The 26,984-nt window shown below is 34.7% G+C and overlaps 2 protein-coding genes across 4 annotated transcripts in view; one reads left to right on the top strand and one right to left on the bottom strand.

Moving 5' to 3' along the window:
* The window catches only part of Cad87A (cadherin 87A), a 164,418-nt gene that overhangs the window by 90,258 nt on the left and 47,176 nt on the right, over nt 1–26,984 (top strand). For all 3 annotated transcript variants that reach the window (XM_035376800.2, XM_085816133.1, XM_085816134.1), the window contains exons 24-29: nt 466–681; nt 3,968–4,125; nt 4,218–4,367; nt 7,241–7,363; nt 14,828–15,014; nt 17,455–17,672. In XM_035376800.2, the coding sequence (XP_035232691.1) occupies nt 466–681; nt 3,968–4,125; nt 4,218–4,367; nt 7,241–7,363; nt 14,828–15,014; nt 17,455–17,672 (1,052 nt within the window). The remainder of the gene's footprint in view (nt 1–465; nt 682–3,967; nt 4,126–4,217; nt 4,368–7,240; nt 7,364–14,827; nt 15,015–17,454; nt 17,673–26,984) is intronic.
* The window catches only part of LOC118192048 (calpain-9-like), a 390,870-nt gene that overhangs the window by 358,684 nt on the left and 5,202 nt on the right, over nt 1–26,984 (bottom strand). Inside the window, exon 2 of the mRNA XM_085816136.1 lies at nt 23,009–23,138. The gene's annotated coding sequence lies outside the window, so the exon portion shown is untranslated. The remainder of the gene's footprint in view (nt 1–23,008; nt 23,139–26,984) is intronic.

Raw genomic sequence — 26,984 nt, 5'->3', positions numbered from 1 at the left:
AGGGGAAGTACCCAAATTAAAAAGAGGAATTAAGAGGGCTGTTGCTAATTTAAAGTATAATTTATAGCTATATATATTTATCTTATATATATATAGAGAGAGAGCTCCTGTTTAAACTGTTTTTCTTTCATTTACTGTTTTTCTTTCATTTATGTAAAACATTGTTATTATCTGTTAAAGAATTTCAAGAGCTTTGTGAAAAAAACTGTTTTATGTATCTGAACATAGTTTCAATAACACAGACGTTCTTAATTTGCTTCAGTATTTTTTCCGTCTTTGCGCTAAGCACTTAAAACCGTTGATTTTCTTCCTACATTCTATTAATTTTTTAGTATTATATAATACAAGTATAATAGAAATAAAAAATAAAATTTTCTGATCGTGAATATTTATAAATATTAATTCTTAAAATTATATTAACGTTATTTAATAATATTAATTATTTATTAATGTGAATTGCTTTAGGTACTCTGGTGGTGACTATCATCGATCTTAATGATTATCCTCCATCTTTCCCAAGACCATGGACTCCCGAGACACCGGAAGTTCATGTGAATGCCATGGAAGAGCAACCGAAGGGAAGTGTAGTTGCCACTCTTATTGCAACTGATCCAGATTCTAACATCGCAGAGTACCGGATTGAGCCAGAGAATGAGTACTTTCACATTGATAATGTCTCTGGTAAGTTCTTAAACAACCATTAAAGTAGTATATCGTGAAGCTTTTTAAATGAAAGAAGATGCAGTTAGCAAAAATCGGCCTTTTCTAAATGAAACTGGAAAAGAAGGAAACAAAAAGAAGGGAAATGACTGCTTAATGAAAGTAAATCTCCAGTAACATCAATGCATTGTTGCCATCGGGTGGAAAACTTATTTATATTACATAAATAAATTTTCGTGTGGACACCATATGACTTCTTTGTAAGCCTTATTAAATTATACACATTTTTGTTGCATTTCATTTAAATTTATATCCTCGAATATCATTAGAGATATATTTATTATTCAATTAACTCAGTTCTCCCTTCGCAGCAAAGCAAAAGTACATAAAAATTCAAAACAGCTTCATTAAAAATTGTAAAATACAGAAAACATAAAAAACCAAATATAGTTAAAACAGTTTAAAAGAAATTCATAGTTAAAATTAGAGTTTCTACGCAAAAACGAGCAATTCGGAAAGATGGCAGATTTTTTTTTATGCAGAAAATTTAAAGTTTACTTTTGGTTCCAATTGGAAAAAAGACATTGAAGGTGCAGAAACTGAATTCACTATTCAACTGAGTTTTACATGCAAACACTTGGTGGTTCGTTAGGCTTAACTTGCCATTTAAAGTTTCAAATTGTTGATAAATCTACAACTATTGCATGCAGATTAACTAAAGGCACACAAACCTTAACCGGAACATAAAAACTACATAATTCAATAACTTTTAAAGCAAAAAATGCACGATTTACCAATATATAAGAATAAAAAACTAAGCTCAGCGAGCCAGGTAGCAGAGTGGGAATATTTACATATTTATATACGATTGGTGCAGCCGTATGCAACGAAAAAGAAAGATACACAACTTCACATTATAGTAGTCCCATACACAAACGTTCAACGTTCTACAGCTACTTGTTCTTGAGTTATGCGAGATAAATACGTACGTACGTACAGACGTCAAGAAAAAATATCTTCTGAATCCATTTTAAATCCCTTTTACGGTCCCTTTTTGGCAAAAACTGACGTTTATTCTGTCCGTACAGATGTCACGCAAAAATATCGTTCAAATGGTTTCGAGAGCGGTTGAAATGCATATTTTCGTCGAAATATGATAACCGAAATTTTTTGCGATTACAATACTTCCTTTATTTCGTACAAGGCAGTAAAAATCAGTGTCTTGGAAACTTGTGAAATTTTCCGTTGCCTGTTAAACTGATCCGCCAATGGCAAAGCAGCTTTTGGAAACGAAATGGCTCACCTGCAGAAGAAATGGTTATCCGTTCGGAAAATGTCAGATAGGTATGAGGGATAAGGCATAATTTCACATCCCAAATTGCTGATATGCTGCTGTGGTTGACACTGTGTATAAATAGTCAGACATTATTCTGGAACAATAATTCCATATCAGTTCACAAGTTATAATAAAACCAGCTGTGAGAAATTTAGTGCTGTTCCTTTTGTTTGAAACTCTAAATACATTTTTTGTGTTGTCCCTTTCTTTGATAGCTTAAGACCTCGTTTATTTTGCTGTGGTTAATTTAAAGCGGTAGTCTCTTTATTATGGAGGCATCTAATAGTTGAGCCTCCTCTGCCTCCTGTGAAGGGACGAATAAATTACAGAGGCTATTCACACATTTTTTAGACGATGTATATTGTATTCAAAAAACTAAATTACATAAAATTCTTGTGTTTTAAATGTTCTATTTGACATCCCTTATTCTAAACTATCTTTCGACACCGCAATTTCCAGGATAATAATGCCTTTTGAAGTGGCAGAAGAGCTATTCTATCCTATTCCTCCCGAACAGCTTTCCAGAGTCCCGTTAGGGTTTGGGAACAACGTTTGGATTATGCAGTTTTTAAGTCCGAAAGCACAAAAATCCATAGGTGACACATCGGGAGATTAAGTAGGGATATCAGTGAAGGGTATGGCCTTGATACCAGTTTTTTGTTCCATTTCCTTTAGAAAATTTACAGTGGATTTTGATGTGTGACTGCTAGCTTTGTCCTGATGGTGTCTCACAGATGGACGCACTGTGGGTAAAGGGATGGTATTTTATTCAAAACAATTGCGGATAAAATAAGTTCCTGATAGTATTTGGAGTTAATCTTGACATGTTTTTGCACTCTCTTTATTTTTAACTTGCCATTATAAGAAAAACCAGCAGCAATCATGAATACCTTAGAAAGACTTTCTTTCGATTCTTTGAACCATGTACTTAAATTTCTTTCTCCCCTTTTATGATAACAAATGGCTCTTTTTTTTTTTTTTTGTTACAATCATTTAAATACACCCATGCTTCATCTATTGTGACAATTGTTTTCCATTTTTCCATTTTTTTTTTTTTTTTGTTACAATCATTTAAATACACCCATGCTTCATCTATTGTGACAATTGTTTCCATTTTTCTTTGGATAAGTGTTTCTCATATAGAATTCTGCAGCGTGTCCTGCGTCGAGCGATATGCTTTGGAAGAAGACGATGCACATTGCGTTTTTTCGCTTTCATAAGATTTAAATCAACGTTTATCATTTTGTTTACAGTGGACACCGAGCCTTTTAATAATTTTGGAACTGTCCTTTGACTAGGGGGATTTTATTTTAACAATAAACAACGTACCTTTGCAATAGTCGAAGATGTCCGTTTTTTCCTTGCATACTTGTTTGGAATTTTTGTCCCACTTCAGGCTCTAATTTGACGTTTTTTTTTCCTTTCTTGTTGATGATATTACGTATCCACGCTTTAGATATCACAAAGCCATGACTCTCACCTCGTTTTTGGATAACGGAATGTGCATATTTCTCTTCGGAAAGAGCGTAAATTTAGCCTTCGAACCACTGCTTTGTTAAATTCGCCATTTTGAATAAAAACAAAACTTTCAAAACACAGACGATCATTTTGACTTTTAAAAACATAGTACAATTGCAATTACTTCTTTTGCAGCAAACGATTTTTTATTACCGCTTACCAAAATCGTCTAAAAAATGTGCGAACAGTCTCTGTACATGTTTTCCTCAAACCGGACTCTTTGGTACAGCAGTCAAAGCTAGTGACCACTTCCCCGTTTGGGTGGCTTCTTCAAATGCAGCATTTTACAATTTGGAATGATTTATAGACATCTGTTATTTAATTACATGTAATTTCACTTTAGGTTTGGGTATAGAATTAATTAAAAAATTTACATATTTGTCAACGTTAAATAATCTGATTTTGGTTCCGGTGTAATCACTTCTGCATTTAACATTTAAATTCCTGTTTCAGGGGTAATAAGTGTAAAGAGCCGTGTTGATTACGAAAGTATCCAAGAGGTTGTTTTCAAAGTTGTTGTTTATGACACAGGTATTCCACAAATGTCAGCTACTGCCATTGTCACAGCTAAGGTCATCAACATCAACGACAACGATCCCATGTTCGACAAGGTTTGTAATTCTTAAACATATGAAAACATTTCTTATTTTTATTTTCCTATTACATTTTACTTTCTTTCATATGAATATTCTTCCAAATGCAGAGCTCTTATCACGCAAAAGTGCCAGAAAATTCTCCTCAGGGAACCAGGGTGGTCGCTGTGCAGGCGGTGGATGCTGACGCTGGAGACTTCGGGATCATTAAGTACTCCTTACTTGGCGAAAGGAGTCATGATTTCACAATCGATCAAAAGGTATGTCATCAGCAAGCAGTTTCATTAACTGTGAAAATTGAATGTTTCATTTTTAAACTAATTTACCAATACACTATATGTACTACTAGTTTCTTATTGTTTTATAAATAAATTATTAAGCTTTTTAAATATTTTTATCACATTGTATTTTATTTTGCAGCAGAAAGATATCCACAATATAGCAAAAAGAACTAAGCTCTTCAAAACATTAATGAGTGCAGTTAAAAAAAACTGTTTACCAATTATTCTACATATAACTCTTGTGAAGTTATACATTGGTTGGCGCTTTTCGCAAGACGTTCCATAGCGTACTGGATGTTGGAAGATCTCTTATTAGCTCCCTCGTAATGTTTTTTATAGTATTTCTTGATACTGTCGAATAGATGGCCTTTCAGCTTTAATTTCAGTTTTGGAGACAAAAAAGTAATCTGGTGGTGGTAAGTCCGGCAAATGGGGTGAACCAATTTTTGTTTAAATGGAAGTCCGGACGTCCATGTGCCATGCATTTCAACAGCTGATCCAATATACCCATGTAAAACATAACATTCACTGTTTTTCCTTTAGGAATGAATTCCTGGTGAATCAGTCTTCTGCAATCAGTCTTTCTGCAATAAAAAAAAGCCTCTCCCATTATCTTCCTCCTGGATTTTTGGAAACTCCCTTTCTTTGGCCTTCAGCGAGTTTCGTCCAACCCAATCTGCACTTTGTTTCTTCTTTTCTAGATCGTAGGCGAAATGCCACGGTTCATCATCGGTGAGGAGGTTTTTTTTTTTTTTTTTTTTTTTTTTTTTTTTTTTTTTAAAGTCTGGATCTCCATTTTGCATATCAAGAAGATCCTGACAAACCGCTCCTCGATCACCCTTTTGGTTCTGTCGTTAATGAATGCAGAACAAAAAGTGAACACAATTTCCTTTTTCCTAAATCATCACCAGTTATTGTACGACAGTTTCTTTATCAATGTTTAAATGTTCTGCACGCATTCTAATCGTTAATCGATGATCTTGATTTAACGCAGCAAGGACAACTTTGATGTTCGGACCAATTCGGCTTGTGCGAGGGCGTCCCGTTTTTCATCATCTTTTACGTCATCTCTACCATCTCGAAATCTATCAAACCACAAAAACGGAATATAAAATATTTATAGGCTTAGAAAGCGACAAACACTTTTCATTCTAAGCATTCTGCAACATTTGATAAGTTTCTCTAGCAGCTTTGCCCCTTTCAGAACAAAACTTTACTGCACATCTCTATTCCAAACATGATTCCATTAGAAACATTAATAGTAACATTCAAACACCAAATGATGATTTTCTTCTTAACAACTAGACTCATCCTAATGCGATTAGCAGAGTAGAATCGAAATGTTTCTTATTCATAGTTCTGTTTATTGCAAACAGATAACGCCTTTCATACAATTAATGCGCAAATCAGTTTTAAAACTTTTTAACCAGGCATTGTATACCAAACCCTGAGCTTCAAATCACAGGGAAATGAAATTTGTTTAAAACTGTGTATAGTTGAAGAATCAAATTCCATGTTACATTAATATGTCATTCTTTATGACAATAACTTATAGAATTCAGTAAAAGAAATCCAATGTTAAATTTCTTTAGAATCCTTTAAAGTTACCAGTTTTCCCAAAGAATATTTGGATGCTTATAGAATTGTCTATAGAAATTTGGAATGACTCAAATTTCTATAAAGAAAATCAGAAATCTATTACGGAATTTTATAAAATTTTAAATATAGATTCTATAGAGTTACTATATATAGAGATTATGCAGACATATGTATAAAAATTTTACATTTTTTACATGTTATATGTGTAGAATCTTATACAATGTGCATAAAATCGACAAACAGAATTTTACTAAACACATTAGATCTAGTTTATAGAAAACTGGGCCATAATTCTGAAGAATTATAAATAAGTTTCCCTCCTTTAATTTTTTGCGAGAGATTCTATAGAAACTTTTGAACATTTAAAAGCCTATAAATATTTTATATTCCGTAAAAATTTCAAGTTTCTAAGCATTATACGTACAGAATTTATATAATGCATATAGAATCAACGAAAAGAATTCTACTGAAAATATGAGATCCAATTTATAGAGAATTGGGCTTACTTAAATTTTCTGCAAACGATTCCATACACGCTTTTGGTATTTAAAAGCCTTATTAAAATCATCAAAATTTCTTTGAGGATTAAAAAGGATGATTTAATTCTCATTTATAAAATTTATTAACCTAAATTTTGAAATTATCCATCACATGGAGGGAATGAAAGGTTTCGTAACAGATATGATTTTTTTTTACCTGATTAAAAAATTTCAATATCTTTTTGATTAAAAACATATTTAAATAAAAATTAATGGATTTTAAATAATGGTGAAATTTAATTGAAATTAAGAAATCATATCTCTTATCAAGGGTACGGGTACATACGCAATAATTTAAAGCACTAATTTCAGGAATTAAAGTTTTATAATTATCAGCAAAAGTTTAATCTTTCAACTAATTTTATGATTTAAATTGATTTTAAGCTTTCATGAGATTTAGTCCCCCCCCATATAAGCAATAATGTTCAGAAAATTGCACACCATATTTCATCACGAAAGAAAACTTTGTTGTCATTATAATCTGAAAAGTTTAAGAATACGATAACATAGCAAAATTTTTGTATAATTTTGCAAAGCAACACTTTTTGTGTTTCAGTTTTTCATAAGGGATATCAAATAAAGCAAACGTTTGGTAAAATAGACTACTAAGAATCTAATCTTCTTTGAATAATTCTTCGTATTTTCAGTGCCAAAAAAAAAAAAAAAAAAAAAAAAAAACCGAAAATCTTTATTGTAATTATTTTTAATCTACAGGGAATAATAAGAGTGGCTGCTGCGGCTAACTTGGATCGTGAGACAACACCTTCGATAACTTTGCAAGTTGTGGCAACGGATCAAGGTCAAGACGTAGACACTCGCAGAGCCATCTCTGTTCCGGTAACCTGCAATGCTTATGTTCTTAAATTCCTTGTACTGTCTGTTCTTTTATAATCATGTTTATTGTTCACTACTTTTATTGCTAATCCTACAAGCCCAATGTAACTGTGATAGCACAGGTCAGTTTGTTGAGAAGGAACTAGTGTATATGTTATCGTGAAAGACCGAAATTGGAGAATGTCGACTTTCACCGGTGAATGTCAACATTCACCACATACGTCGATGAAAGATCGAATATTGCGTTACATTCTTGTACTTTCGGACCCTCACCGGTGCATGTCGACAATCACAGATATGCTCTGGTGTAGGTCGGAAGAGAGGAGTATATGTACACGCTGACATTGCAAAAGGAAGTGTTCCACAAATAAATGCAGTTGTAAAAGCAAGGGCCTCTTGTGCAATTCAAAGTGTCATAATAGTTTAAGTTGTTGCAATAAATAAGATTTGAATCACATAATTTAGTAAGTTTTTAACTTGTATTATTTTTTTTCTAATTTTGTACTGTGTGTTTTAAGTTCTTATGTTCTTAAGTTCTTATTTTCTTATATTTAAGTCATTTAAATCTCAAGCGCGTTTTTTTTTTTTTTCCGACTGAATTACGGAGAAGAAAATATAATATTCTTATATGTTCAACATTCACCATTAGTACATGGTGAATGTCGACATTCACCGGTGTAAGTCAGAATTAAGAGTATTTGGAAAATATTTCGGACATATACCAAGCGACTATGTGAATGTTGACATTCACCGGTGAAAGTCGACATTCTCCAGATTTCGGTGTTTCACAGTAACATGTGTACAAAAATATTAGGCTTTAATGCAATTTTGCATACAAAAGTTGATCAAAACGTAACACGCAACTTACTCTAGATCGGCAATAGTCAGCACGAGGAAAATGAAATTTTGTAGGTACAAGCGTTGTTGGTCCTTTGGAAATGTCACTCAATATGTGATCCATAATTGGTCGTTCAATGATTTCCTTTACTGCACTTGAGTCATCTTTTGTAACCATGACACACAACCGCGCCTATTCCGTCGACTGTCTTTTGGTCTAAGGATCGAAATGAAACAGCCACTTTTTACAGCATGTGATGATTTCATGAGAGCATTTGCGACCATGAAATCATCCTCAGCGAAATTTTGCAGAGGATCATTACATACGTTTTTCCTGATTGGTATACGACTCTTGAACAGAGTCAAGAGTCGTATAACCCAGCGAGGACAACTTCTTATGCATCCTACTCACTGGATTAGCATTAATACAGATACTTTTGCCAAATGAATTCGTGGCTAAAAGATATTCGTACATAATATATTGATCACATTATTCTCAGATCAGGAAGATAGTCACAACAGCAATGAGCAGTTGTTCGGAACTCCCGTATTAGACTCCCAACTCAAAAAAAAAAAAAAAAAAAAAAAAAAAAAAAAAAATATGTAGCCACCACATGATTATACACACTTTTTGCTCACTTCGTTTAAACTTGTCTCCACGAATTTCTTTAGAGATATATTTTTCATTCAATCAACTCAATTCTCACTTCACGGCAAGGCAAAAATGTATAAAAACTCAAAATATCTTCATTAAACATTGTAAAATGTAGCAATACATAAAACATCAAATACAGTTACAAAATAGTTAAAAAGCAATTTTTACAATTAAAATTATAGTTTGTACGCAAAAACCAGAAATTCGGCCAACGAGCAGGAAGACCAAATTTTCGGTGCAGAAAATTGAAAGTTACCTTTTGGTCCAACTGGGCAAAAAACATTTAACTCGATGCACCAACTAACTAAATTCACTATTCTGCTGGGAGTCTCAAATGTAAACAAATGGCAGCCTCCTTAGGTCTAGCGCTATTTAAACTTTTAGATTATTGATAATTCTACAACTATGCATGCAGATTAACTTAAGGCATAAAAATCTTAACCGGAGGATTAAGAACAACATAATTCAACCATTTTAAAGAAAAAAACGCACAATTTACCAACATATAATAGTAATAATGAAACTGAGCTTACGCAGCCGAGTAACAGAGTAGGTGTATATATATATGTGATGTACCAGCTTTTGTCCCGAATAAATAGATTGTTGAAGAATTATCAATGTAGTCGTAGCTTAAATTATCAGACGATAAGTTTTAAAAAACAGGATCCTTTTATTATATTTCAGGAGAAAATAGCAGTTACAAAATCAGATATCCAAAGTAAATAAAAAGAATTACTAATAACTTTTTGTATGAAGTTTACTGCATCGTGACATTAAAGAAAAAGCCCCGATATTCCTTTTGCGAGTCATTTTATAGCCTCTGGAAAGGCGGAGCTGCCATGAAATGACGTCAGCCAATCCAGCTCGCTTGAAATATTTCCAGAACATTCTAAAACTGTACGTGTAGAAAAGGCGGGAAAAACAACTTGACTACGGGGCTGTGGATTTAATTCCACGTACTTTCAAATAAGAGAAAGTCTCCATTAAAAATGAAAAGAACATACAGTTAGAATTTTAAGTGTATTCTTGACTATGGAATTTTATTATTACATATATATATAAATTTTGGTGAGGAAGATTGCAACAAAAATGGAGGCGCGCAACTACATGTTATAGCAGTCCTATATACAAAATATCAACGTTCTACAGCTACTCGTTTTTGAGTTATGCGAGATATAAAAATACTTAAGTGCAGATGTCACGGAAAAAAATCTCTTTTAAATCCATCTTAAATCCGTTTTGGAAATTAGCGTCCTTTTTTCTGTCCATTCATACAAATGTCACCCCCCCAAAAAAATCGTTCAAATGGATTCGAGAGTAATCAAAATGCATTTTCGTTGAAAATGATACCCGAAATTTTTAGCGATTACTGTACTTCCTTTGCTTTGTACAAGGAAGTAAAAAAACGGCTGATTTTCTAGATCCTCTTATCTACATCATTTATCACTTATAAACCTTCTCCTAGCTACATCTAACATCCGAACTAAAGAGGTCTAGTAATTTGTCTCTCAAACTGAATTGATGGATTGGGTATCGTCCAGCCTTTCCCTGATAATTTTTATATTTTAAGGTTCCTAAGAAATTAGCTATCCTCGTATGAGCTTAATGCAGAACTGAGCACGTTCATCCAGTTAACTGAAAATCCTATTCTATCGACAGAGTTGATTTTCGAAGATTCCTCGCACTTAGACTCCCATCTTGTTCACAAACGTAACACTTTCTGGATACTGAAATACAATGTCTTCAAACTTGGTTCCGTGGAACCAAGGGAATCCGCGAATCAAACCTCAGGTGTCCGAAAGTCAAAATAAAGATTAAAAGAGAAAATCATAAAGCACTCACGCTAGTTGACTCGTATGAATAGTAGAAGTATAATGCTTTTATTTATTAAAAAGCTTAAAGACACATTTAGTTAAGATTAGTTTTATAACTTAACATGTGGTCTCGTACGTCAAAGAGAATGAAGTGTGGTGCTTTGCAAAATTAAACAGTTTGTAATAGAAAATTAACTGAATTTACATGGCATTTTATGTTAAATTTTTTGAAGTAAAATTTACGATACTTTTCTTTGTCTTTACTTAAAGTACCTATACAACATACTCATCTACTTTAAATATTGATATATTTTTTAAAGGGAGAGATGTTGTTCCCCAAAAAATTTAATAGTTCTAAGCGTTCCGTGAGTCGACAAAGTTTGAAAACCATTGCTGAAATATAAAGAGCCAAAAAGTTTAAAAGATGTCAATATCAGCAATATTATTTCACGGGTAGAGGTGATGGTTTGAAAAATCGTTACATTGGCTTTTTTGCCAACAAACAACAATTACGTAAATAAACTGTAGGCTTACAACTTATGCTGCAGGCAGCATCTATTAAAAGAAATCCTACTTATGATTCTCACGTTCAGTTATAACTAACTCTATGTAGATACGCAGAGTCATTAGGTTTTCAGAAGCAAAAAACATGAAAATACACAATGCTGTTGCCAGAAATCGAACTTTGGACCTTCCAACTGGATGTGCTTTGCTATAACATCATGTTACGTTATTTTCTTCCTTCACGCTCGTACGGGGTTCGTAGATTTGGAGTGAATAACGACGACACTTGATGAAGTATCGAAACACACTTTAATTGCCAATTTTCTCAGGACAGCTCCAAAATCACATTTACAGTCGTCGAAGATCTACCATAAACATGCTGGAACAGTCAGCGACACAGCCTTCAGGCTATCAGCCAATAACGGTGGAGACGGCTTTACTGCAAAGCACCAGAGTACAGCTTCCGACTCTGCTTGGACGTTCTCGGAACTCCACGTACTCTCGAGACTCTCCCCGCAACAACTCGCGATGCACTCGACGATACACAAGAGTCAGCACAGTCTAAGACAAAACTCGACGATGCACTAATTCGCGATACACTAAAAGACTCTCTCGATGCACTCGAAGACCAACTCGGCGCTAGACTCGCTCAATGAATGACTATCAGCTCGCTAGATAAGGCACAGACACTTGCACTCTATGCGAGGCACACCCTGACTGCGAACCAGCAGGGTTTATATAGCTTCCGGCTTGTGTTCGAGAACATTCTGGGCTAAACCGGTAAGAATTCGTTCCAGAAGGTTCTGCATCTGTCCATGGCATATCGCCAATTTTCTCGTCAAATGTGGCAACCCTACCTATCTTACCCATGGACCTTATAAGAGATAGACCAACCCAGTGGGCGGAGCGCGCGTCACCGACATGTCCACAAGAAAGAGTAGGGACGATCTAGTTTACTTTAACACTGAAATGGCGTTTGTATCACATATATTTTTTTTATTATTAAATGTGTTACGTTGTATAGTGATGAGATTATGAAAGTCACATTTTTTTTCAAATAGGATTTTATATATCTCATTAAAGCAGTTTTTACTGCATTTCGCGCATTTTTTTCACGCGTAATCCTTTTACAAACATCGTTACTTTGGTAAAACGATAAAAACTCTAAGCACAACATTAATGAACTTAATTTTGCATAAAAATAAAGTAAAATTAAATAAGATTGATAGTACGTGATGCTTTGAAATAAATAAGGTAAAATTAAACAAGATCTGATATTTTTTTTTAAAAATTTAAAGAACATTTTCAGGCAGGGATGTTCAAAACTATAACAGTACAAAACGATCATTTATTTGATTATATCATCACTAAATTATTAACGTTAAAGTGGAGTATTTCTTTTAATAATTTATGAAATTCGGAGCATAAAATTTTCTGAGTGTAATGAAGGAAAAAAAAAGGTAAAATAAAATCTAGAAGCACTAAGATTTTATATTACGCCCAAAAGGAACCTTTTTTTAACGTTTTGTGCGTTACCTATATTTATTGAATATCATGTTCTTCGCCGGTAAACCACATACATTTGAAAACAGAATATCTTTAAAATTTCCGAGCTGGAGATAAAAATGTTATTTTCCGTATTTTCCGTGCTCGCTTTGAACTCGTTGAGTTTGTTAATAAAAAATTCGTTAAAGTTTTACAAAATATGAAATAGATTAATACAGATTCGAAATTCGGCCGTCCAGATGCCCATGTTCGGGTGGAGGATTACATTATTCAAAATTTGATGGCTCTAGATACCGTCGTTTTTGTCACAGTGCGAAAAAAATACATGTATTCATGCAGATTCTTCATTATTTAATTTCTTTAAATATAATACAGGGAGATAATATTTGGTAACAACAATTTGCAAGGAGACACGGACATTTACAGTGAAACAGCGCAAAATGCCGCTTCGAGCTAATAAATTAAATTAACAGTAAATAAAAAAAATCTTGTGCGGAACTAAAAATAAATTTAAAAAATAATCACTATAAAATACAAGCAAAATTAATTATTACGGTTAAATACAATTTTAAAATTAGAATTAAATGTATAAAATTTAAGGAGTCAAAAGTGTTTATCACAATGATGTATTATGATATATGATTGAAATAAAATTCCTTTTTATAAATTGCGCTATAATACTCATCTATAATTTTAAAAAAGCAGCACAATCTAGAATTTTAAACAAAACTTTCAAAAATTCGTTTTTAAATATTTTAATATTTTTTACTTATTTACACCAATAAAAAGCATACAAATTGCAAGAGAAAATTGCTTGTTTGAAATTTTCTATTAGTTCAGATTTAAAATATTATTTTCTAAAAGAAGTAGTTACAAATTTCCTTACAGCATAGGAAAAGCTAAAAATATATCCAGCCCTGAGAGCATGAAAGCTTATAATTATTTAGAACATTAATTATGCTTGATAAATATGCTAAAATTTTAAATATCAATCTGAGTCTCAAAATTAAAAATATGGAGAAATTCTAATTTGTGAAATGAGGCTCTACAACCAGCTTTTGTTTTTTACAATTATACACGCAATAGGCAACTACTGTTAAATTTCTGCAAGTCGTCCCTACTCCTCCGGATGTGATCAAGGTGACAGCCGGGAACGCGTCAGAGGAGGGAGAAAACCCATTTGGGTTGGTCTATTTCTTATAAGGTCCATGATCTTACCGCGTCTGGATATTTCGTAACAATCACGAAGGCACGCGATAAGAAGTAAAAATACCTTACATATTAATCCCCAAACGTCACTATTTTTACTTCCTTCTACGAAGTAAAGGAAGTACTATAATTGCAAAAAATTTCGGGTATTATATTTCAATGAAAATGTCCATTTTAACGGATCTCGAATTCCTTTCAACGATGTTTTTACGTGACATTTATACGTACGGGCAGAATAAAGGATTCTTTTTTCCAAAATGGATTGTAAAATGGATTTAGAAGAAACCTTTTTCGTGACGTCTGTACGTACGAATAATGACGTCTGTATGTACGAAATAGTAACGTCTGTACGTACGAATAAAAAATCTTCATTTCGAAAAATTTATATTGAAAAATAATGTACATTTCACAATAATATGCACATAATTCCGCTTCAATTAATCTATTATCATCAGAAGCAATTTTCTAAGCAGATATTTTATTTCTAGTTACATACAAATGCAAACATTTCGCTGTTGAGTTTGCGTATGGCCCCTGAATATGATCTTCGACTTTAATATCAAATTTTTCAGTCAGTTTTTGTCGTGCGGTAGTCGCGCTTTTTATGTTTTATTTTTCATAATGAGTACAAAATTTTCCTAAACATTAGCATAAGGATTGGAAGAACGTATAAAAAATTAGAGTTAGTGAATTTAAAAAAAAAATTATTTGTTTAAGTTTAAAACTGCTAAAAAAATTTGAGCCATTTTAAACCTTTTTGAAAGTGGAAATATATGCTTAGACAAACGCTTGCTTAAACAACGGCTTGGTAAGAACTCTTATGGACAAAGTGTATATCGTAATGATTATGCATAAAATGTAAAGCAAAATTCTTGATATATATTCTAGAAATAGAAATACTTTAAGAGGAATATAACTTTGAGTTTGTTCTAATTTTTGCAGCTGTACATCGCTTTGGAAGATCAGAATGATAACCCTCCTACGTTCACTCAAAGAGAATATGAAGCGTCTGTTGTATCTAATTTGCCAGTATCTCCTCCGACGTCAGTTATGCAGTTGACTGCTGAAGATAAAGATATCGGAGATAATGCCAAAATATTCTATAGCATCATTGCTGGAAACGAAAAAGGTTAATTTTTTTCCCTACTAATAACATGAAATTTAAAATGTTAAATTCATATGCACTCTAAGTTAAATTTAAATGCTGGCAAAGTACAAGATTTGATATTTTGAATTTAAGAATACGTAACGAGGTATCTGAAATAAAATTTAGATTTTTATATTGTATATAATAAAATTACTTATTTTTGCTCAATAAGAAAAAAACGCAAAACTGGTCACATGATTCCATTTATCCTTATATCAAAATAGCGACAAAAATGATCAAATTTTTCACAATTTAATCAAATAGGTGTAAGAATCTTACAGGCATCGGCAACCGTTTTTAGCTGCGAGTCAAAATCAACCGAAATGTGTGTATTAAGACGTTTCGGGTCAGTGGTATTTTCATTTTGTAACAGTCTTTCTTGGTGAATAAGAAGATGTATATTATTGAGAAAATAATTACAACGCTTTGAACTTTAAAAATAAAAATAAAAATTCTAGTCTATAAAAGTCTATTATAAAAATTAACATATCTGAATGAACTTCATTATTTTTCTTTTCGAAATTAATGGCTTCCTTCAAGCTGAACCTGTCGTGTCAATTTAGTCAAGTATGGCTTAGAGTTAGTCGTCTTAAGACAAATACAAGTATCTGAATTTTCGGTAGTTAAGTTGCTCCTGTTCTTATTTGAAAAAAAAATTATGTGTGAAAATATTTGCTGGCATTTATGATTTGAACCGAATACGGACAAAATGGCAAAACCAATTTTACTAGCCCAAACGGGCAATTATCTATTTCATAGCTTGTAGAGATATTAGGTTAATTGGAAAAGCCGAAGAGATGAAAAATTAGCAAAGCCTTCGCAGGGAATCGAACCATGGATCTCTGGAATACCAGCCCAGGGTGCAGAACTACTACATCACGAAGGCACACTAGGAAAGCGGCAGAAATATCTTATACACTTCCCTTTTTAAAGTGCGACTGGGGTTTTCAGGGCGACCCAATCGCCAAAACCTGGGTGTGGAGAATCCTCATCCAACACCCTTTTAGTTCGGGCGCCACTGTAGAGACATTAGGTTAATTGGAAAAGCTGGAGAGATGAAATATTAGCAACCGCCTTCGCCGGGAATCGAACCACGGACCTCTGGAATACCGTCCCAGCGTGCAGAACCACTACACCGCGAAGACACGCTAGGAAAGCGGGAGAAATACCTTATAAACTTTAACGAATGTTTGATAAAGAAACTCAATGATTTCAAAGCGAGCAATCGCAACACACGAAACAACAACAACAAAAATTATTTTTTATCTCCAGCGCGCGAGGCTGTGTATCCGAAATTCTAAAGATATATTCATTTTAAAATTACTTTGGGATATTGCTGTTGTATTGAATTTTATGGTTTAAGTGTGAAGAACATGCTGTTTAATAAATAAAGGTAACACACAGAACGTCAAAAAAACGCCCCTTTGAGAGTAATGTAAAATCTGAAAGCTTTCAGATTTTTTTTAAAATTATGGTTATCGAATCGGCGTTTCTGAACTAATCGATTTCTCCTTGAAATTATGTTACCTTTTTTCCCTTCATCTTTAGCCCACTAGCGGCCGAGCGGTAAAGTCGCTGAACACTGTTAGTTCGGTCCGAGGTTCGAATCCCGCGAACGGGCTGGCTGCATGGGCGTTTTCGTGGTTTTCCCCATGTGTAACGTGTATACGAGCCAGTTTCCCTTAGAAAGTCCTCCACGGAGGCATCCCTCCTCTTAGGCAGATAGCCCTCGAGACTGTCATAATCACACACACTCCCCTTCATCTTTAAAAAATAAAAATATATGTTCATTACTGTAACTTTGTAATCAAATATATACATATATTCATTTCCATCCTCTCTCTATATGCGAAGTTATTTAATTTTGTGATCCAAAAATTAATGAACATCATTTTCATCGAAGGTAATTTCAGTGATCATATGAATTTCAGTGATTATTCAGTGAATGATCATTGGCTTTTGTATCTACTTTTCTCAACGATTGAAATACTTCTTTGACTGAAACAGATTTCCACCAAGCAAAACATTAAAGAAAAATTAAATATATAGTAATTCTATTGCATATTTATTAAGATGCTGTGTCTCTGAAGCAAAGGAATTCAATTTTTAAACAACTAAAATGTCACTTAACTCCTCCAAACAAACATTCTAAACCACACTAATGCTGTGCAGTATTTCGTTCCAAACCTTTTCTGAGATGAAAGACCTTCTACAGAGCTAACTATACAAACCACCAAATGATTTTCCATCTGTGCTTGTTTCGTTTGTAACTATGCCATTTAAAAAGATGTAGCACTTTCTTTTTATGTTAGAATAATGTGTAATGTTAGAGTTTAAATTTAATGAGTGTGACCCTAATATGGGATTTATTATGAAAATGTCCCATTAATTGCGAATGTAAAGATATCGCTTGCTTTCACAGATGTTTTCGGAATCAACCCTGAGACCGGCGTCATTTACCCAACGAAGGAACTTCCAGAGAATGTAAAAAGTTTCAAACTGAAAGTACGCGCCATGAATGAAGGTGACGAATCACAAGTTGACGAAGCTGTCGTCCATATTCGAATTGTGGAGATTAATCAAGATAAACCCAAGTTTTTATTTCCAGCCACTCCTGATGCAACTGTGGAGATACCTGAAGTAAGAAGGAAGTCATTTTATTTTATTAATTTTGCTCGCGATAAGAACTGACTCGCTTTTTCCTGCTTTCAATATGAATGGTTATAAAATTTCTAGTGCTAGAGATTATATATTGCTACTTTATGATAATTTTCTGTTCTTTTTGGATTTGCATAAATATTCAACATATTATCAGATGTGCCGTAATTTTTATGTTGTTTTACATTAAGGTTGTGACAATCAAACGCAGCGCTTGACTAAAGACACCATTCTAGCGCTACATCGGTTACGTATCATTATGGAGTTAAAGAGAAACAATACTTCTCTTTTTTTTTCTTTTAGTCTTTCGCAGAATTTAGATTATTTATTGCGGTAAACCTCTATTCGCGAACAACATAATTCGTGACTCATTGTCAGGTAATATGGAGTTTGGCTAACGCAGCTTAAATCTCCAAGAACTAATTAAAAAGTACCAGAAATGTAAAATCTGTAAGTGGGACTTATTTATTTTTTTTTCTGGAGGTAAGTAACACTTTCGAGTACTAATAGACGAATCACCATTCAAAATATCATCTATATGCGATGCCGTTTATGTATTCTACCGGTATCTCCGAAGAAAATTCCCATCGACTAAAGTACGGAGATCATGCTCTACATGATCTAAAGCATAGTATCTTAAACTGTGGGTCGCCGAAAATTTTAACAGTTTTTATATTTCTTTAACGTATTATAATAATTTTACAGTTACCAAATATTTTTACACAATGTATATGAAAATAGATAAAGATTAGACAATACAGACAAAGAAAAAACGAAAACGTTTCGACAGATTCTTTTATAAACGTTCATTTTACTTGCTTTGCACGTAACGCTATCATTTCGTCTATTACTATTAAAATTTTCACATTGCTCTATGTCTTAAAACTATAAATTAATGTTAATGACCTAAAACTGCGATAGTATATTTCAGTACAAGTGAAAAAATTGACAGTTTCATTCACGCGTGTGTCGGATTTGCGCAATGCTTATGGGGTCACACAAAAGTTTCGTAAATATTATGGGGTCGCGAAAAAGGTCTTACTGATAAAAAGGGGTTGCGACTGAAAAAATTGTAAGAAGCCCTAATCTAAAGTATGGGCGACACGCAAAATCCATCGAAAGTAACTCCGGACTTCCGTCGCGATTTTCTTTCCATAGATTTTCTTGTTTTGTCATTAGAATATCTCTTAATACCATCCATCTTATCAATACATTCTTTCTGCGCATGCTTAACTTTGACCAGTATGCTAAGCCACCGCTATCGGAAGATCAGGATCCAATTCTCAAAAGCAACTGTTAATACATGATTTTGTGGTAGATACCGATTTCTCCCTGACACGCTAATTAAACCCAGATTTAATAATTCCAAGCCATCTTTGCCTTCGGCCTTTAAAGAAATTATGCTTTAGTTCTGGTTTCACCAACAGATTGCGCCACTTGCTTTTTCTTGTCCACGCTTTCTTATCTTATCAAATTATTATTTCCTATCTTGTTCATTTGCGGTTTTGCAGCTGAGGATGGTGGTTAGGTAAAACCATCGAAACTAGTCCTGTAAAAAGTTTGAAAATACTACGCTGTATTTGTTGTTTGACTTCTGAACTAGATTTAAGGATTAGAAAGTTGGAGAAAACGGGTGTAAATCTACCTGCCTTATGAGGGATGACCTCTCTTGTCTGAGGACAGAAAAGGCAAAGGAGTTGATAGCTAAAATTTTACAGAGTAGTTACTACAATGGAATTTAATTCTCTCGAAAGATTTAATTTACAAACGAATGAAAAATATTTCCGTTCTGATCTTCATAAGATTTCTCAACTTCATCCACTGCTTTCTCATGACCTACAGGAAACAGGAACTTTCGCCCTAAAGCTCAGACTGAAGTGAGAAATTTATGATCATAAAACATTTAATGAACAGGAAGGCTAATTTTCTTCTGTCTGATGTAAATGTGCATAGCTTCAAGATCTGAGCAGTCCTTTGTGTTGTGTAAAATTTTCATGAAATGTAACTTTTCCTTGTTGAGACACTTTTTCTTGGAATAGCTTCTGTGAACTCCACCACTGCTGCTGTCAAACAGATAGAAATAATATATCTCTTTCATTATAAAACAGTTACCATAATTACAGTAAATGTTTATTCTCATCTATGTGAATGCAACAAGTTAATAGCTTCGATTCCTTCATTCAACTTTTTTATGCAGAACGATGTCCTGATTCTATGCAGAATGTCTTCGCGTAATTGACTTGAGCATCAACCGTTGCAACAAGTCTAAGGTTTTCGCTTGTTCTGAAACCCCTGCAATTCCTATTATGAGGATATCTCAAAGACACTGTCCATCAAAAAAAATTAGTAGCTATGCGAATTTACATTACATATTTATTTCCATAATGTTTCAGTTGAAATTTTACATGCTACGATTTTAATGATATCCTGATTTGCATCAGAGAATTCCTTCTCCAGTATGCTTACGAGCAGCCACGCAGATAGTGTACACAAAGTTCTTACCCGATCCTTACGTTCGCAATCGTTGGTCGTAAACACGTACTTCGTATTAAAAATTTCCTTTAAATATTACAAATAATCTTGTTTTAGCATTTTGAAATTAGAAAAAAAAAATAATAATTTCTTAAAAATTACGAAATTTAACTTTTTGTACATTCCACCGACCTCGATATTTATACTGGGAGAAGTTTATACTCATCACTGAAAACAAAATAAAAAACGTGGAACTTCCGTGCGACAAAAATTGGGTGAGATATTTAGTTTTAAACCTGGAAAATCATAATCAGGGTGGTGTACAAATTAAGGAGTGAAATCTTTGTATTTGTACGTAACTACGAATAAATTAAAAAGGTTTTGAAAAAGGTTCCTTGTGTTAACCCTTTGCACTCGAGGCCTTTTCGCTATCGCGAACTAACAACTTTGCAATGTGACTAACTACTTTACCTATGCTTGACTTCGTAGAAACTCAGTTGAACTATGTAGCGATTTATTGCTGAGTCCAAGTATGTAAACGACAAAGACCAAAGAAGGCTTAAACTCACCCTTTATTATCTCAAACTAAGAATACAGATGGTCCCCTTTCTCGGGCTTACAGAAAAACCTCCACTTGGGCTTTCAATCAAGATAAGAGAATAAGATACTAATCTAATGCTTAACTAAACTGACCTTAGCCGAAGCTGTACAGAATTAGCTAACGTAGTTGGCTCTTTATTAAATTAACCGGCGAATATCAGCAGGCACGGATAATACGACCAAGAGTAGTTAGCTTTAACTCTTTCGTATCGAAGTCGCCCGTAACGCCCGTTCATTCAGGCAACGGCAAACCGCCCCAACGCCTCGTTTATTTTCTACCTAGTTCTTTCCCCTCCACGTTAGTGTATGGCTCATTGGTTTCGCGAGTTGTTAAAAGACATGCCAATCATTCTTTTGAAGCAAATAAAGAGAAATACGGAAAGCTATTGACGATCGCAGGTGCAATCCGGCCCTAAGGGGAAACTGCACACAATGGATGAAACCGCAGAAAAACCTCCAAGAGAGAAACAGTCATTTCACTTAAGTAGGTTATTGTTAATGCTGTGGCTATTTACCAGGCAGGGGGAAAGGAAAACTATTCCAAGACAAATTCGTAAACACGTGCGTTTTCGATGTTTGTTAAAAACAGATTTGGTCGTCTCTCGATGCGAAAGAGTTAAACAAAGAAGCAGACCGACGGAAAACTCGCGCCACTAAAGACTCCTAAGCTCTTCTCCTGAAGTAAGCGAAACCTTCATTTAAATTCTCTTTCTGCTTCATTTACATTGTAGGGTTTATATTTATTTTAACTAACATTTATTTTAAGTTTAAACTATCTTTCCTGTCAAGCCTTACTTTCCCCTGGAACTGCCAATGCCAGAATATGTAAATTTGAGTAGAACGCGCAAGCATTCAAATTATCAGCGGAAGTAGTATGATTTAAATAGAAGGAAACAAGTTCGGTGAGAGAGAGTTATTCTTACTTAGCGAGCGCGGAGGTAGAAATCGAGAATTAAAGAACCCCGCGTTGCGGCCTATGTGCTTGGCGGGAAGTAGTTGCAATTGTTCCAGTGAGCTTCAAGTCTGCAGAATTAGCGGCGGTATTTTGTAAAACGCGGTGAGTTAGTTATTTTAGAGAGCCTCGTAGTTAGAATATTGTCTTTATTTTCTTTTCAGGTTCTTATTTTTATTTTGACTGCCGAGTTGGCACCGTTTGTAAGCGTCAAGAGAACGCAATTGTAATTCATTACGTTGAATAAAAAGGGACTTAAACCCTTTACAAGACTCTGTGGTTTATACAAGCTTTCACAGTCACCCTTGGTTGCGTGCAAGTTGTAGGCGCGCAACGTTATAACATGTAACGCGATACTAAAAACTTATTCTGGCAGGGAATAAAAGATGGAAAACGAGAATAGACAGTAAAGCATGTTTAAAAATCAAAATAACTGTTAGAAACTTAAAATAACCCCTAGAACTTCATACAATTTTCAGCATATTTGATGAATTTCTTACAGCTAATTTAAAATGATTTCACACACATTTTAAAGAAATCTGCCGGTTGTTTAACGTCTGATGATACTTACGGTTCTGCGACTCGACTCTACCGCCGTATACAAACGGTATTCTTTGCAGTATTTCTTCGGATTCTGTGGACACCATCCACTCTGAATTTGCTGTCTCTTCTGCGGAATCATTCACTTTCTATTACCCTGAATTTATGGTAAAACACTGCCATGGAACCCACACATCACAGAAATTATTAAGAAGTTTCGAGCACGTAAAGCTAGACTCTTCCCCTTAATTGCTCGAAAGTATTTTATCCATAGATAACAAGTTACTCATTTATAAATCCATTTTGCGTCCATTACCATGCCCTGTATGGGCCTATTCATGTAATAGTTACAGAGGCAAACTGCAAATTGCACAAAATTCTTCTCTAAGGCAGATCACCATTGCACCCTAGTATATACATAATAATACAATGCATGAGGAACTGGGTGTTCGCCCCCTCAAATCCTTTTACTATAGAATTGCAAAAAGATTTCACAATAAGCAGCTCGTGATCAACAACCCTGCCATCAAAATAGCTACATATGACCATTATGACCTAAATAATAAAAACAGAGCACTGGCCATTCTCAATGAATGGATTATGTAATTTTCATCTTTTCTTTTGTAAACATGGCATAGCAATGAATTCCTTTTTATGTTCTGTATTATGTTGTATATTATATTAAGCATTGCACTATCTTTATTATTAAATTTGCTTCTGCACTGAATAATAATTCCATATGTAAATAGATTACCTTTATACCAGCATCCTCTCTGTGTTGTTACTCTGAGCAAGGGCACTTAGAGTACTTTGCACTTGCTTGTACTTAACCACTTGCTTTTCAGCTTACCGTCACCAGCTCCATAGCTTTCTGATCTTTACAGCTACACAAAAGAAACAATTATTAAAAAATTTGTAGGGTTTATATTTATTTTAACTAACATTTATTTTAAGTTTAAACTATCTTTCCTGTCAAGCCTTACTTTCCCCTGGAACTGCCAATGCCAGAATATGTAAATTTGAGTAGAACGCGCAAGCATTCAAATTATCAGCGGAAGTAGTATGATTTAAATAGAAGGAAACAAGTTCGGTGAGAGAGAGTTATTCTTACTTAGCGAGCGCGGAGGTAGAAATCGAGAATTAAAGAACCCCGCGTTGCGGCCTATGTGCTTGGCGGGAAGTAGTTGCAATTGTTCCAGTGAGCTTCAAGTCTGCAGAATTAGCGGCGGTATTTTGTAAAACGCGGTGAGTTAGTTATTTTAGAGAGCCTCGTAGTTAGAATATTGTCTTTACTTTCTTTTCAGGTTTTTATTTTTATTTGACTGCCTAGTTGGCACAGTTTGTAAGCGTCAAGAGGACGCAATTGTAATTTAGTACGTTGAATAAAAAGGGACTTAAACCCTTTATAAGACTCTGTGGTTGATACAAGCTTTCACAGTCACCTCTAGGTTGCGTGCTAGTTAGAGGCGCGCAACGTTATATTGGCGCCCAAACACTTATCGAACTGAAATGGCCGAAAACTGGATGGAAGCCGCTGGACAACACCAAGAAATGACAACGCAGTTAGAAGGATTTGGATACCTGGTCCAGACTTTGAGAGCATCAATCAAGCCAAACGTCTATTTCGAGGGAAAAAATTCGGTGTCCGTATTTTTAGAAGGTATAGAAAATCACTTTCAGCTCTATCCTGTGCCTGAAAGACAAAAAGTTGCTATTGCCACATCAGCACTAAGAGGACAGGCCGCGCTATGGTGGAAAAATATAGGAAAATTTCTACTAGGTGAATTTGGAAGCCCGACGTATACATTTGAAAATTTCAAAAAATCGTTAGTAAAGGCCTTCCCCATAGTGAAAGATCGCGCACGGCTGGAAGCCGAGCTATATAGTTTCTATCAACGGGATACAGCACAATTGACGGACTTTATTTTACGAAAAATCAAACTAACGGATATGTTGTATGGGAAAAAACCCGATGCGGAGATTATTGAAATAATATTACCAAGATTGTTACCCGCTGTTCAAGACTACTTTGAAATTAGAAACCCAACGACATTGCAGGAACTTTTCGAATTGGCGGTGAAGTTTCAAAATCGCAGAATCGCGGAAAGAGCGAGAGGGGAAACATATTCTCAAAGTACCAGAAGGAAGGAGGAAACAAGAAATGGAAATCGCTCATATGGGGGAAAGAACTATCAAGCTAACGCATCGAAACTTGAAGGGCAAGGCCCAAAAAGAAAATTTGAAAATAAGCATCCGCGTACCCAGAAGACACAGATTGAAAGGAAAGCTTTAAACGACTAGAGGGGACTGTGACGACCTGTGAAAGGGAGGGTCCAGACCCCGGAAGTTTTAGAAAAACACTCAAATAGACATCTAAATACAGTCATCGTAAAAAACTCACAGCTACCAATTACACAAGTCCTGGTTGGCGATGTACCAGTAGAAGCCCTCATCGATACAGGAGCAGAAGGAAATTTCATGAGTGAAAAGGTCTTCAAAAAAGGATTTTTATAGGATACGACTCTTTAAAACCAGAAATACGGAAATTATAGCGGCGCAAGGAAAAACATGTCACTGCATCGGGAAAGTATCATTAAACATACAGGTAAAAGAGGAAAATCTCAAAGTATTAATTTTTGTGGTGAAACACCTCCAACACTCTCTTATTTTAGGTATGGACTTTATAAGGGCCGCGAGGGCCAAATTAAATTTTCAAGATAGTTCCGTGGTGCTGGAGATGGACCAGAGGGTGGTGGAACCGGTGGAGACACCTGAATTGGACCTTAGCCATTTGAATGACCAGGAAAGTAAAGCAATACAGCAAGTGGTGAGTAATTTTTCTCATTTGTTTTCAGAAAAACCGGGAAACTGTCAGATCGTGACTCACAGGATTCAATTAAATGCCGAAAAACCTTGTAGGACTAAACCTTACCGCTATGACAAACAAAAAGACGTAATCATCGAAGAACATATTCAGGAGATGTTAAAGAATAAAATAATAACGCCCATAAATAGTGAATCCGCGAGTCCAGTCGTACTATGTAGGAAAAAGAACGAGTTTCCTCCTTCGGATAAAAGGGCTTGGAGGTTTGCTATCGATTATAGAAAACTAAATAGCATAACTAAATTCCCAGTTTACCCTTTGCCGGTTATAGACGAGATCATTAGACAGATCAAATCGACAAGATATATGTCTACTTTGGACTTAACGTCTGGCTACTATCAAATAGCTATGAGACCCGAAGATATACATAAAACCGCGTTTATAACAAAATCGGGCACTTATGCATTTTTACCCATGCCTTTTGGGTTGTGTGGGGCCCCATCAACATTCCAGAGAGCTATGGACATTGTTCTAAAGCCTGTCCTAGGAAAATCAACTTTAATTTATCTAGATGATATAATTATAACGAGTAGTACGTTGGAACAACACGTCAATGACCTCGAACAAGTTTTTAAATTATTAAAAGAGGCCGGTCTTACAATTAACGCCTCAAAATGCAAGTTCGCAACTAAAGAACTTAAATATCTCGGTTATAAAATTTCGCAAAAGGGTATAGAAACGCAAGATTCAAAAATAAAAGCTATTAAGAATTTCCCACCGCCCAACACCGCCAAGAAACTTTCGTCTTTCCTTGGACTATGTTCTTACTATCGATCTTTCATAAAAGATTTCGCTAATATTGTTGAACCCTCTTAGTAATCAAAAGAAAAAAGAGTAAATTTACGTGGACAGCGGAAGCGAACACAGCTTTTGAAAGATTAAAAGAAGCGCTTATTAATGCCCCTGTTTTAAAATTCCCTGAGGGGGACGAAAACCTGGAAATTGCGGCAGATGCATCAGACTATGCGGTGGGTGCGGTTCTTATGCAAAATAACCATCCGCTGGCATTTTTTAGTAAAACATTGAATCAAACACAAAAGAATTATACAGCTACAGAAAGAGAAACATTAGCCGTATTAATGGCTGTACACAAATTTCGAGTTTATTTCGGCAAATCGCCAGTAACAGTCTTTTCGGATCATGCGGCGGTTGGTAGACTTTACTCGGGAAAAAACCTAACGCCCAGGTTAATAAGATGGGCTTTAAAACTCCAAGAATATAATATCACAATAAAATATAAACCAGGTAAGGAAAACAATGTAGCTGACGCACTTTCTCGTATAAAACTGGACGGTGAAGGTAATGAACTTAAATGCGCTGTGTTGACTTCAAAAATTTTAGATTCTAGAGATACGGTTATTACTGAACTGAAAGCTGATCCTGAATTTGGAAATATCTATGCTTATTTGAAAGACCCCGAAAGCTTTGAGCATACAGATATCGATGCGATAAGAAATAGAGCAAAAAACTATGAAATAATAGATAATTTATTATTCTATACGAAAACAACGAACGAAAATCTTGAGTATAAGCCAGTCATCCCAGCCTCGCTTCGATTAAGCATTTTGAAGGAGTTGCACGAAAAAAAAACAGCGGGCCACCTCGGGGTCAGAAAGACTTTAAAAAGGGTACGCGAGGCGGTATATTTCCCGCAATTATACAAAATAGTAACGGCGTATGTCAGGTCCTGCAATCAATGTCAGTTAATAAATGATATTAATTACAGCCCGGCCGGGTACTTAAATAGCATTCGCGCTACATTTCCGAATGAAATTTTAGGCATAGATCTCCTTGGTCCCTTCCCCCAGAGCGAGTTAAATAAAAATCGTTTTCTTTTAGTAATAGT

The sequence above is a fragment of the Stegodyphus dumicola genome, chromosome 4, assembly GCF_044657685.1.
Source record: "Stegodyphus dumicola isolate Sdum_Otavi_A_Nest chromosome 4, ASM4465768v1".
Classification (NCBI taxonomy): Eukaryota; Metazoa; Arthropoda; class Arachnida; order Araneae; family Eresidae; genus Stegodyphus; species Stegodyphus dumicola.
The sequence above is the reverse complement of the archived record's forward strand: the minus strand, read 5'-3'. Positions and strand labels throughout refer to the sequence as shown.